This window comes from Perognathus longimembris, chromosome 3, assembly GCF_023159225.1.
Source record: "Perognathus longimembris pacificus isolate PPM17 chromosome 3, ASM2315922v1, whole genome shotgun sequence".
In the NCBI taxonomy this organism is placed as follows: domain Eukaryota; kingdom Metazoa; phylum Chordata; class Mammalia; order Rodentia; family Heteromyidae; genus Perognathus; species Perognathus longimembris.
The window spans coordinates 73,621,707-73,634,993 of NC_063163.1; the positions used below are offsets into that span (position 1 = coordinate 73,621,707).

Below are 13,287 nucleotides of genomic sequence, written 5' to 3' on the forward strand. Positions count from 1 at the left end.
GAGGCCGCAGGGCGCCGGGCTCCCCGGGACCGCGCCCACCTGGCACTGAAGAGGGGCGCATGCGCAGGGCCCACGGTGCCCAGCACGGGGGGCGGGGCGGAGGCGGGTGCTCCCTGCCCCCCGCAACTTAAATAGGCATAAATAAAAATGCATCCAGACGTGGGCTGCCAGGCTGGCCCGCCTGCCCCCTTCCCGCAGCCCGGGCGGGCGAGGGCTCAGCTCGGAGGTAGTTGGAGTCGGGGCCCGGGGACCCTCACAGCACGATCCACGTGTACCGCTCGCTGTCTGCCAGCACCTTCAGCGAGCACCCTGCGAGAACGGGGGATAATGGCTCTCAGCACCCCCTGCGGCAGCAAGGGAGCCCTGTGGGCCCTCCACCCGCCCCTGTGAGTCTGGCTCCTCATGGGGCGCCCGGCATGGGGAGCTCCCTGCGCCCACCTTTGTGCAGCGCCTCGTTGGTCATCCTGTTGACGTAGCGGCCGCTGCCCTCGGGCACCAGCCACTTCATGACCATGTCCACGCAGCTCTTGCGGTACGAGCTCCACACGCTGCCACTGGGGGCCGAGGTGGGGTGAGTGACGCTTGGGGACCCCAAGTCCGCCTCCTCCCCCAGCCAGGCCACCCAGCCTCACCTGGTTTGCCCTTTGACCTCTGTGAGGTCACCCACGCTGACGGTCTCGAAGATGCCGGTGTTGAGGTCCCAGGCCACCTTGAGGCTGGTGTGGTAGGTCTTTGGTCTACAGTAGGGTAGGGAGACAGAGAATGCAGGAGTCTTGGTGACCATGGCTTGGCCCGCACACAAGGGGTTTTTGTTTTGTGCCAGTCCTGGGGCTTGAACTAGGCCTGGGCGCTGTTCCTGAGCTCTATTCACTCAAGGCTGGTGCTTTGCCATGAGTCACAGCTCCACTTCCAGCTTTTTGGTGGTTCACTGCAGATGAGAGTCTCATGGACTTTCCTGCCCTGGCTGGCTCTGAACCACAATCCTCAGATCTGTCTCCCCAGTAGCTGGGATTAAAGGCCACCACCTCCAGGCCTGGTGTATGAGGCTGGGGTCAGGGCACTCACCGCAGCTGTCCCTCCTTGATGGGTGCAGGGAAGGCCAGGAGCAGCAGGCCGATGTTGATGAGGACCTGGTTGGTCTCAGGGCAGACCTGGTTTCGGGGGAGGACAGTTAGTGACTCCCGGGGTTCTCTCACGCGCGAGTGTGGGGACCACGTGCCCTGCCCGGCCACACCTCCAGGATGACAATGTCGTAGTCGCTGAAGGAGCAGAACTGGTGGCCCCAGGTGGCGTCGTGGCGGATGACCTCGTTGATGACATACTCAAAGTCCAGCGTGAGCTGCTCCACTGTCAGGCACTGGCCCTGGGGAGGGGCCGGGTCAGGGTGATGGCGCTGTCTGCACGGCCCCCCACACGCCATGCCCACCTGGGCGGCCACAGACAGGCACTGGCCCTGGGGAGGGGCCGGGTCAGGGTGACGGTGATGGCCCTGGCTGCGTGGCCCCCCCACGTCTAATGCCCACCTGGGCGGCTGTCTGTTCCCGCATGGGCCGCAGGTGCCGGCCGCGGAGGTCTGTCACCACGAAGGGCAGGGAGATCTTGTCGTCCTGGAACTCTAGAGGTTGGGACGGGGGTCGTACAGGCGGTGGGGGACCCCGGGCTGCCCCGCCCACCCCAGGCACCCACTCACCGTGGCCGGACTCCCCGCCCTCCCCGGACTCCAGCCCGTAGTGCAGCTTGGTGTAGTTGACATAGCCCGGCTCAGGCGCGGGTGCGGGCACCTCCAGCACGGGTCGCTGTCCCGGGCTCCCCCCTCCCCGCCCGGGGCCGGGGGCTCGGACGGGGCGGGGCTGCGGCTGCCCGAGGGGCCAGGGCTGGAGGGCGGCCGGGTGGGCTCGGGGGCTGCCCCCTTGGCCTCTTTGGCCCGGCGGAAGATGTCAGCCACGAACTCCTTGGCTTTGGCGATGGCAGGTGAGGGCTCGGGGACCCCGGGTGGGGCTGGGACGGCCTCGGGGCTGAGGGCGGGGAGGGCTGGGGGGGACGCGGGGCTGGGGGGGGCCGGGGGGCCGGGCGAGGCTGGGGGCGAGGCTCTGTGGTCATACAGAATTTGGCAGAAGCTGCTCTCTCCTGCAATGAGAGGATGGCAGTGGCAGGGTCACAAGTTCAAGGTCGGCATGCTCAGTTTGCAGACCCCATGTTCCCGCCCAGGCTTCCCCCAAGTTCCCTGGAAGGAGCCCTCGACCTCCCCGGGGACCAGCTGGGAACACCTGAAGGACTGTGCAGTTGCACTCACAGCCAACACGTGTCCCAGCGAGAATGCAGCGCATTCCACACACGCATATACCCAGGGCAGGCACTTGCATACCAAGCATACAAGGGGGCACATGGAGCAAATACACATGCCTGCACACACATGCCCACGCACACGTGCCCACCCAGCAGCCCCAGAGAGGGGCCTGGGACCCCAGATGGAGTCTCTGAGTGCTCAAGGTTGTGGGGTGATGACCACGCAGTGCTGGCACCAGTGCGAGGCCTGGCATGCAGCTCAAGGCCTGGGTGGTCAAAGTGGCTTCCATGTGGCACAGGCAGCCAGGGCAGGACAGTGCCCTGCATGAGGGGACAGGTGCCCTGCGTGAGGGGACAGCGCCCTTGCTTGTGTGCAGGCTATCATGCCTCTACCTGCTCTGCCCTCCCTCTATTTTCAAGGTAGTGTGGGTTTACACAGGAGCGGTGCATGGCCATGAGATGCGCTCTGCACACACACTACACACACTGCTACACTGAGGCGGCCTCCTTCCCCTCTCCCCCACTCCCCCGTCAGGCTCCCAGCCATGCTGCTCATGACCCAACCCAGTGGGCCTCACCACTGGGGCTGCGCACTCACGTTCCATGTGCAGGTGAGGCTGGCCCTGCCAGCGGCATGCAGCACCTTGTGGGCTTGTTACGCCCTTGGGGATGCGAACCTGGTTGTGCACACCAGGCTAGTGCTCGCCCCAAAATACCTGCGCCAGCATCCATCTTTATCTTATTTTCTTTTTATGCGGATACTGAAACTCGAACTCAGTACCTCGCACTCTACTTCTTTTTTTGACATTTTGCTCAAGGCTGATACTCTACCACTTTATGCCTCCAGTTCTGACTTTCTAGTGATTAACTGGAGATAAAAGTCTCATGGACTTTGCTGCCCAGGCTGGCTCTCAATCATGATCCTCATATCTCAACCCCCCTAAGTAGTAGTGAGAATTATAGTGTAAGCCACTGGCACCTGGCCTGGTTTATTTTTCACATAGATCTCAAAGCTTTTTTTTCCCTCAGAATGCAATTCTCCTATGTTTACCATCTGAACAACTGGGGTTACAGGTGTGTGCCACCTTACCCAGCCAGTACTTTTTTTTTTTTTTTTTTTTGCCATTCCTGGGGCTTGGACTCAGGGCCTGAGCACTGTCCCTGGCTTCCTTTTGCTCAAGGCTAGCACTCTGCCACTTGAGCCACAGAACCACTTCTGGATTTTTCTATATATGTGGTGCTTCATGTAGACGAGGTGAGCACTTTATCACTAGACCATATTCCCAGCCCCAGTACTTTCTTTTTAAAAGTATCTTAAATAACTCAGCCAAGCTCCAGTGGCTCACGCCTATAAACCTTAGTTACTCAGGAGGCTAAGATCTGAAGATTACGGTTTGAAGCCAGCCTGGACAGGAAAGTCTGTGACATTCTTATCTTCAATTAAATCACAGAAAGAGCCAGAAGTAGAGCTGTGGATTAATAGTAGAGTGTTAACCTTCAGCAAAAGAGCTCAGGGACAGCACCCAGACTGGGAGTTCAAGCCTCAGGACTAGCAAAAAGGAAAAAAAGAAGAAAGAAATGATAACACTATTCCCTACATCATGACAGCCACTGGCTAGATTGAAAAATTACTTAAAAGTAAAAAAGAAATGGCAGCATCTGCTTTGCATGGGGTACATAGGCACTAGTGGAGGCACCGGTGGCGAACAGGGCTAGCCTGGGACATCCCAGCGGGGAGGAGCATTCTAGAGGGCAGCACCATTGGGGTGTGGTCCTGCTGTGTGGCTCAGTGACTCTGGCCAAGGGGTTTAGCTTCGCCAGGCCTCAGTCTCCTGATCTGAACTGTGGGGTGGGGAGAAGCCCAGCTTGAAGATGCTGCGGGGGGACGGCAGGCTGCCCCATGCCGAGGTTTCCAGCACGTATGGGTGGCATCTCTGGGACCCTGGACCTACCTGCAGAGTGCACGGAGACGGCGCAGGCCACCAGGGAATAGCTGGTGTTCAGCAGGACCACGTGGTCCTTCTTGAGCTGAAAGGCAGGCTGGAAGGTGGGGAAGGGGTAGACCACCTGGTACTTGGTGTGCAGCATGAAGCCGTGTTGCAAGCAATGCGCGCTCGGGTCGCCTGTGTGGACATACAGTACCCGGCTCACAGCAGGGCCCGGACCGCAGCGCAGGCACGCGCGCATGCGCACCCGGGGCCCCTGCGCTCACCCGGGTGCGCGCGGCCAGCGTCTTGGCAGGCGGCACAGCGGCCCGCGGGCGGCACGGCCACCGTGCTGACGTAGATGTCGCGGTGGTTCTCGTCACTCATCATCATCATGTTCAGGAGCATCCCGTTGGCGGAGCGAGTGCTGGGGACGGCCCTGCCTCAGCACGCTGCCCACGGGAGACCCCGCGGCCCTGCCCACTCCCCCACCCCTGGGCCCGGGCTCACTTGAAGCCAAACACGATGACCTTGGAGGCATCGCTGGGCCACTCGCACACTGTCAGGTACAGGTCACTGTAGATCTCCTCATCCTGGAAGAGCCGCACCTGCCGGACCTGGCGTCGGGGGCCGTTGGTATGGGGTAAGAGGATGTGCCAATGGGGGTTAAGGCGTGGCATGCCTGGTTATTCCCATGTTTGCAAGCCCAAGCAGAGCCAAAGGAAAGCGCCACTCGTGACTTACTGCCAAACTACCAATGGGGCACCTGGGCGCTGCTGCCAGGCCAGGGGGGTGGAGGGGCAGCACCTACCAGCTTGAGCTTGCTATGGACGTTGAACTCCCACCAGTACAAGTGGTAGATGTAGAAGGAGAAGTCATCGTCACTGCTGCTGCTGGTGTAGGACAGCACGTAGCGGCCACACTTGGAAAAGCCCAGGAAGATGTGTCTGCAGGGTGCAGAGGGTCACAGCGACCCGGTGAGGCCAGGCCTCGGGGCCTCTGCCTCCCCTTCCAGCCCCCTGCCTCCAGCCCTGCCTCAGCCTCACCCTGCATAGAGAAAGTTCTCATCCACGATGCTCTTGAGGGACACGCAGACTCGGGGTGGCAGCTTCCGGAAAAGGCGAGGGGAAAGCTGCCCGCTGATCTAGGGAGGAGCACCAGCCTCACCCCAGGCACAACACATCCCCCTGCCCAGGACAATGGGCAAGGCGCACCAGTGGGCCTGGCCTATGTATACCTCCAGCTCCACACATTCTCAGCCTCAGGAACCTGAGGCACTAGATCCTGTCAACTCTGTCAGCATCCTCCTCACCCTGGCCTACACAGGGCATCTAGCTCCCATCCCAATGCTGCCCATAGGGCATTAAGCTGTGGAGGCCATGCCCTCATCTGCCCCAACCCTCCAGTGTCCAACTAGCTAGTCCTGGCCTCAGCTGGAACTCAGTCCTGGTACCTAGAAGGGTAAGCTAATCCATAATTCCTGCCTGATGCTTTCTCCATGAACTGCCACCTTGAAACTGACTCCAGCATCTCCAGAAATGCCAACAATGAAGGATTTCAGGGGACACACAGGCACAAGCTGGCCACTGGGGGTATCAGAGCACCCAATCTTTTTTTCTTCAGTGGGGTGAGAGGAAACTTGTCTCTGCCTTCAAGAAATTACCATCTGCCAAGCATGGCAGCTTCTTCCTGTAGTCCTAACTACTCAGATTTGAAGATCCTGGTTTGAAGCCAACCCTGGCAGGAAAATCTGTAAGACACTTAGCCCAATTAACCACCAAAAAGCTGGAAAGAAAGTTGTGGCTCAAGTGGTAGAATACCAGCCTTGAGTTCAAGTCCCAGTACTGGTAATGGCAGAGTCAGGCCTGCCCTCAAATGGACCACAGTCTGATGGAGGAAACAGCTGTGTGTGCCAGGCCCTGGTGGACTGATAATCCCAGCTCCAAGGAGCTCCAGGGCCGAGAGCAGAGCCACAGCCCAGCCCAGGGAGCGCCCGGTGGGGGCGGAGGCGGAGACTGCCGGCTGAGGGAAGCTGCAGTCCAAAGGAGACGCTGCCCTGCCGTGCCGAGCTCCCCTCTGGACCGAGGGCACGGCCTCGCCCCGGAGGTTGCCCACCTGGACGGGGATGGGCATCTCTGCCCTCCCCGGGGAGGGGGCCCCCATTCGGATGAGGAGACGAGAGATCCGAACGAGAAGCTGCCCGGCGGAGAAGGAAGACCTGGCCCCGTTCAGGAAGCTCCCACCCATTGAACAGGGGGTGCGGACGCCCCGATCGGGCGAGGGGGCGGGGGTGGTCTGACTGAGGCACGGCCCAGCCCGGACGGAAGGAGCTCGCGAATGGTGGCGGAGGGGGCGGGGAGCAGCACCTGGGGATCGCCCCTTCCTCACGGGTCTCCGGCGGCCCCCGCCAGCCCCGCGTCCCGAAGGCCGCGAGGTCCTCGCGTTCTGAGGCCCCAGCGTTCCGGGACAACCTCTCCCCCCCCCCCCCCGCATTCCGAGGCCTCCGAGGTACCCGCGTTCCGAGGTCCGGGACCCCCGCGTTCCAAGGCCGCCTCGCCGGAGCCGCCTCCACCCCGGCCCCAGAGGCCGGGGGCCGGAACCGAGCCCCTACCGCGGCCCCCGAGCCCCGCGGGGTCCCCGTCCCCCTCCCCCGGCCGTCCGCCCCCCGCCGGGCCCTGCCCTCGCCCCCACCCATCACCCCGCAAACGCCTCCCTCAGCCGCCTCCCTCGGCCTTCCTTCCCGCCTCCCGCGCGCTCCTCTCAGGCACCCAGCGTCACCTTCACTCGCTCCAGCTGTTTGAGGACGTGTTCCCGCCGCCGCCCCGCCGCCCGCTTCCCCCCTGCTCCCCCCGGGCCGCCGCCGCCACTGCCGCCGCTCCCGGCCCCGCTGTTACGCTCCGATTTCGAGCTGGGCGCCATTTTCACCCCCTCCCTCCACTTCCGGAGCAACCGGCCCTTTAGCCCCACCCCCTCCACCTCCTGATTGGTCTGTTCTCTGAGCAGCCGCCCGTTGGTTGGGTGAAGGCCTGTACTCTGGGCCTCTTCCCGCTACGCCTGTCTATCAAGGCCATCTTGTAACTTGATTGGTAAAGACCGTACCAGCCCGCCCGCTAGCCATCGCCTTGTTCCCGCCCTCCCTCAAGGATGAACCGGTTAGAAGCCTCGTTTGCGCGCTTCGTCCAAAAAGCTGTCACTCGATAGGTGGACTTTCTGTCCATCTCAGCGTTGTTCCGCCCCGCAGTGGCTATTGGGTTTCTATGGAGACAACAGGCGGTCCAGGCCTGTGGGCGGGGTGATAAGAACCAGTGGTCCAGACCCAGAGCGGACCATCCAGGTCCAAAGTGGCAAGCAGAGTGGACGGAGGAGCATCCCAGAGAGGCTAGGCTAGGCCTAGGCAAGGAGAAGGATGTAAAGAACTTAAAAAACAAAAACAAACAGAGGATTCCATTAAAGCATCTTAGGGGCTGGGAATATGGCCTAGTGGCAAGAGTGCTTGCCTCACATACGTGAAGCCCTGGGTTCGATTCCCCAGCACCACATATATAGAAAACGGCCAGAAGTGGCGCTGTGGCTCAAGTGGCCGAGTGCTAGCCTTGAGCAAAAAGAAGCCAGGGACAGTGCTCAGGCCCTGGGTCCAGGCCCCAGGACTGGCAAAATAAATAAATAAATAAATAAATAAAATAAAAAATAAAGCATCTTAGGCATCATGGTGATGACATGAAGCCTCACTTTACAAGGGGCCAGCCAGATTTGGTTCGGAGACTTCAGGAAGATTCTGTAGAAAAAAATCCATTTGGAATGTCTGCTCAGTGCATTCTCTTTGAACCTTTCACGGAAATAGAATCAGTCTCCTGTGACCAGAAGAAACCTCTTCTCACTCACTCAGCCTCTGGTATTCTGTTATGGCAACACAAAACAGGCTTTGAAAGTACCTTTCTAAAAGTTATTGCTCACTTCCCTCATCCTCCCCCATAATCACACCGTCACACACCTAGCAACCTGGAACTGACCTGCCTGGATTCTACCAGGGCTCCAGGCACAGACAATTCTTTTTTGTTGGAGAAAGGTCTTTAGAAACCAAACTCTGGACCCCAAGTAGGCTCACTGCTGCTGGGCTGTCATGATTAAGCACATTTATTTGACTACGAGTTTTGTTGTTGTTTGTTGGTCGTGGGGGCTTGAACTCAGGACCTGGGCACTGTCCCGGACCTCATGCTCAAGGCTAGCGTTCTACCACTTTGACACAACACCACTTCTTTTTTTTTTGGTGTGTGTAGTGGTGGTGGTTAATTGGAGATAAGAGTCTCATGGGGACTTTTCTGCCCAGGCTGGCTTTGAATATCAATCCTCAGATCTCAGCCTCCTGAGTAGTTAGGTTTACAGGCGTGAGCTACTGGTGCCCAGCTATGTGTTTTGTCAAAAAGCCCCTCATTCTTGCATCTCCATCTAATAGAGCACATTTTATTTAATAGCTTCCTTGCTCTATTTATTTACCTAGTTTCTTATTTTTCATGTATGTGCTGATCTTGGAACTTGAACTCAGAGCCTGGACACTGTCCCTGGGCTTTTTTGGGGGGGGGAGGGGGCTAGTAATGAGGCATGAACTCAGGGTGTGGATGCTGTCCCTGAGCTATTTTTGCTCAAGCCTAGTGCTCTACCACTTTGAGCTACAGTTCTACTTATGGCTTAAGGTTGGTTAATTGGAGATACGAATCTCACAGTACTTTTCTGCTTAGTTGGGTTGGCTTTGAACCACAATCCTCAGATCTCAGCCTCCTGAGTATCAAGAATTACAGACATGAACCTCCGGCACCCTGCTCCCTGAGCTTTTTGTGCTCAAGGCTGGTGCTCTACTACTTGAGCCATAGCTTCACTTCCAGCTTTTTGCTGGAGCCCCCAATAGCGCCCAGCCAAGGTACTGTTTCCTTGGACTTGTCTTCTTTTCTTTCTTTTTTTCCTTCCTCCATCCTGCTCCTCCTTTCTTTCTTCCTTTCTCCCTTCCTCACACACTCCCTCCTTCCCTTGGTTCTTTCTTCCCTTCTTTCCTTCCATGTGCTAGGCAAATGCTTTACCACTTGAGCCACAACCCGAGCCCTTTTCTTTTATATTGTTCCTGATATGGGGTCTCATTAACTTGGGCTCAGATTGACCTCAAACTGGAGATCCTCCCATCTTCACCTTTCTCTCCCCCCACACTGGGGAGGGACAACAAGGCATGGGGACCCCCGTTTTTCTGATCACATATCACATTCCAGACAATTGTTCTAATCACTTAATCTTAACATGCATGACTATTGGGTTACATATGCATGTGCCTTTAGACCACATTTTATGTCATATGAATCACAAACCATATAAGGAGAATGCTCATGAGACAAAAAGAGACAAGTAGAGGGAACAAGAAATTACCATTTTCCCCATAGCCAGCACCAGAGACCACTAGAATGGTTTTTGTTTGTTGGGGGGGAGGGGGGAGGGGAATGGTGTTTGAACTCAAGGCCCTAAGGCAGACACAGTACAATTTGAGTAGTGCCCTGGCCCTTTTTTGCTTTGCCTTAGTTGCTTTGCAAATAGTGTCTCCTTGACTGACCTAGACCTTGATCCTTCTATTTCCGCTTCCTGAAGAACTAGAATGACATTGACAGGTGCATGCCACCATGCCCAAAATATTTTTTTGGTGGAGGAGATACAAGTTGATAATGTTTTGCTCTGGTTAGCCTGGAATCAATCCTTCTGAACTCTACTTCCCAAGTAGCTGAGATTACAGGTGTGAGGTGCCACACCCATCCATAGCAGATTTATTTTTTACAATTACAAAGTTGATTCTTCCAAATAAGGGAAACATCCCAAAAGTCCCTCAACATGAAATAAACAAATGGTGGTCCCACCATACAATGAAATCTCAGCAAACAATAAAAAAAAGAATGAACAGGCCTAGCACCAGTGGCTCACGCTTATAATCCTGGCTTCTCAGGAGGAAGAGATCTGAGGATCACAGTTCAAAGCCAGCCCAGGCAGGAAACTCCATGAGATTCTTATCTCCAATAAACTCAAAAAAGCCAGAATTGGTGCTGTGGCTCAAGGGTAGAGTGCTACCCTTGAGGGTAGAGTTCTTGAGCAAAAGAAGCTCAGGGACAGCACCCAGGCCCAGAGTTCAAGCCCCAGAACTGGCAAAAAAATAAAAATACAAAAGGAACGAGCCACATGATCATAGGGGAAGGAAGGAAGAAGAAAATGTTAGAAAAAGAAAAGAAAGGGGAGGAGCGGACTGGGAATATGGCTTAGTGGTAAAGTGTTTGCCTCCTATACATGAAGCCCTGGGTTCGACTCAGCACCACATATACAGAAAATGGCCAGAAGTTGCACTGTGGCTCAAGTGGTAGAGTGCTAGCCTTGAGCAAAAAGAAGCCAGGGACAGTGCTCAGGCCCTGAGTTCAAGCCCCAGGACTGGCCAAAAAAAAAAAAAAAAAGAGGAGAGAGCTGTATATACCTAGGCTTTGGTCATATGACCACACTTAGCTGCAAGGGAGGCCATACATCCAGTTAAACAAAGAACAATGCATGGCTGAGTAGAAATCATGGGTGGAGTGGAGAGCATGGAGCCCTTTCAGGCAGATGAAGCTTCCTGAGGTGCTGGGCCTCAGCCTGTCTGAAGGAAAAGGGGAGGCCTCCAGCTGTGTCTTGGAATCATTACATGGTATTGACTTAAAACCTCTCTCTCGGGCTGGGAATATGGCCTAGTGGCAAGAGTGCTTGCCTCGTATACATGAAGCCCTGGGTTTGCTTCCCCAGTACCACATATGTAGAAAATGGCCAGAGGTGGTGTTGTGGCTCAAGAGGTAGAGTGCTAGCCTTGAGCAAAAAGAAGCCAGGGACAGTGCTCAGGCCCTGAGTCCAAGGCCCAGGACTGGCAAAAAAACAACAACAATCTCTTTCTCTCTCTCTCTCTTTCTCACACACACACACATTTTTTGTTGGTACTGAGGATTAAACTCAGCATTCTGCTTGCTTGGCAGGTGAGCTACCACTTGAGCCACACCCCCAGTGATACCACGCCCCTACCACTAAGCCACACCCACCTCTACCACCTCTGAAACCACATCCCCAACCTCGTTTTCTTTTAGGATATTTTTCAGATACAGTTTCCATTTTTCTCCCTGAGCCAGCTAGACTCAAATCCCCCTGTTTATGCTTCCCTCCTAGCTAGAATGACAGGCTTACACCACCATATCCAGATTGTTGTTGTTCCGGTGCTAGGTCTTGGACTTAGGGCTTGGGTGCTGTCCCTGAAATGTTTCTGCTCAAGGCTGGTGCTCCACCCCTGGAGCCACAACTGCACTTCAGGCTTTTTTTTTTTTTTTTTTTTTTGCCAGTCCTGGGCCTTGGACTCAGGGCCTGAGCACTGTCCCTGGCCTTCTTCTCGCTCAAGGCTAGCACTCTGCTGCTTGAGCCACAGCACCGCTTCTGGCGGTTTTCTGTATATGTGGTGCTGGGGAATCGAACCTAGGGCCTCGTGTATCTGAGGCAGGCACTCTTGCCACTAGGCCATATCCCCAGCCCACTTCAGGCTTTTTTGGTGGTTAATTGTAGAAAAGAGTCTTTCGTACTTTCCTGCCCAGGATGGCTTTGAGCTGAGATCCTCACATCTGTCTCCTGAGTAGCTAGGATTATAAGTGTGAGCCACCGGTGCCTGACTATGCCCAGATTTTTATTGGTTGAGATGGGGGCTTGAAAAATCATTGCTCACCTTGGCCTTGAACTTTGGTCCCCTTGATTGCAGACTCCTGAGTAGCTGGGGTTACAGGCATGAAACACTGTGCTCACTGGCAATTTTTTTTAAATTTTTATTGTCAAACTGATGTACAGAGAGGTTACAGTTTCATGAGTTAGGCATTGGATACATTTCTTGTACTGTTTGTTACCTCCTCTCTCATTCCCCCTCCCCCCTCCCTCGCTGGCAATTTTTTTTTTTTTTTTTTTTTTTTTTTTGCCAGTCCTGGAGCTTGAATTTAGGGCCCAAGCACTGTCCCTGACTTCTTTTTGCTCAAGGCTAGCACTCTACCACTTGAGCCACAGAGCCACTTCCAGCCACTTTCCAGCTGTTTATGTGGTGCTGAGGAATCAAACCCAGGTCTTTACACCTGAGCCATATTCCCAGCCCCTGGCAATTTTTGTTTGTTTGTTTGCTTATTTGAGAGTCTTCCTCTGTGGCTCAGGTTGGCCGGCAACTTTCTAATCCTACCAGCCCTCCAGAATACAGGGATTACAGGCGTTTGCTGCAGTCGTGCACTATTGTGTCTGTCTTCTCTCTACCTCTTGACTACGAGTAGGCTTCTCTCTGTGTGGTGCTAAGACTTTTCAGGCAGGCTTACAAAGCTTACATCAGTAGAAAAACCCCAAGCTTGAATCCTATTGGTCGAGGGATGGCCACATGTCCAACTAGAACCAATCTCTGAGACCAGAAGGATGGAAGATGGCGATTGGCTAGGAAGGTAATTGCTGACCCTGTGAATAAGCCACTGGCCTTGTCTCCCAGTATTTAGCTATGCTCCACCCTCCTTTGTCCTTCCCTACTCAACCTTTCCCTGCCGGGCAGAAAGTTTCCTTCTTTTTCCTTTGCTTGTGCTGGTAGGTCCTGGGGCTTGAACTCAGGTCCTGGGAGCTGTCCCTGAGACCTGTTCACTCAAGCCTGGTCCTCCACCACTTGTGCCACAGCCCCACTTCTGGGCATTTTTGCTGATTCATTGGAGATAAGAGTCTCCTGGATGTTCCTGCCCAAACAGGCTTTGAACTGTGACCCTCAGATCTCAGCTCCCCGAGTAGCTGGGATTACAGGCATGAGCCACCAGCATTCTGCCAGCCTGGAAAGTCGCATGATTTTGAGGGATAAGTCTGGAAAGATCCTTGCTCAGTGATCTTCCTTTATGGATCTTTCTCTCCCCACCCCCTTATTGCCATTTCTGTCTTTACAGAGATGGAAGCACTTCAGCTTTGTCTAAGATTCTGCTCTGGGAGACAGCCTCCCTCCCCTTGAGTCCCAGACTCCTTGAGTTCCAGCCCCCTCCTTGGCCACTCT

The 13,287-nt window shown here is 55.5% G+C and overlaps 1 protein-coding gene across 1 annotated transcript; it reads right to left on the reverse strand.

Annotated features, from left to right (window-relative positions):
* Positions 1 to 62: 62 nt before the first annotated feature.
* On the reverse strand, positions 63 to 7,130 carry Dcaf15 (DDB1 and CUL4 associated factor 15). Its single transcript, XM_048342387.1, is given in 14 exon segments — positions 63 to 309; positions 439 to 554; positions 633 to 737; positions 1,066 to 1,151; positions 1,235 to 1,363; positions 1,524 to 1,615; positions 1,691 to 1,781; positions 1,784 to 2,127; positions 4,239 to 4,409; positions 4,499 to 4,638; positions 4,722 to 4,828; positions 5,023 to 5,158; positions 5,258 to 5,355; positions 6,990 to 7,130. Coding segments are annotated over 14 exon segments (1,812 nt in total). The 3' UTR covers positions 63 to 253.
* Positions 7,131 to 13,287: the final 6,157 nt, after the last annotated feature.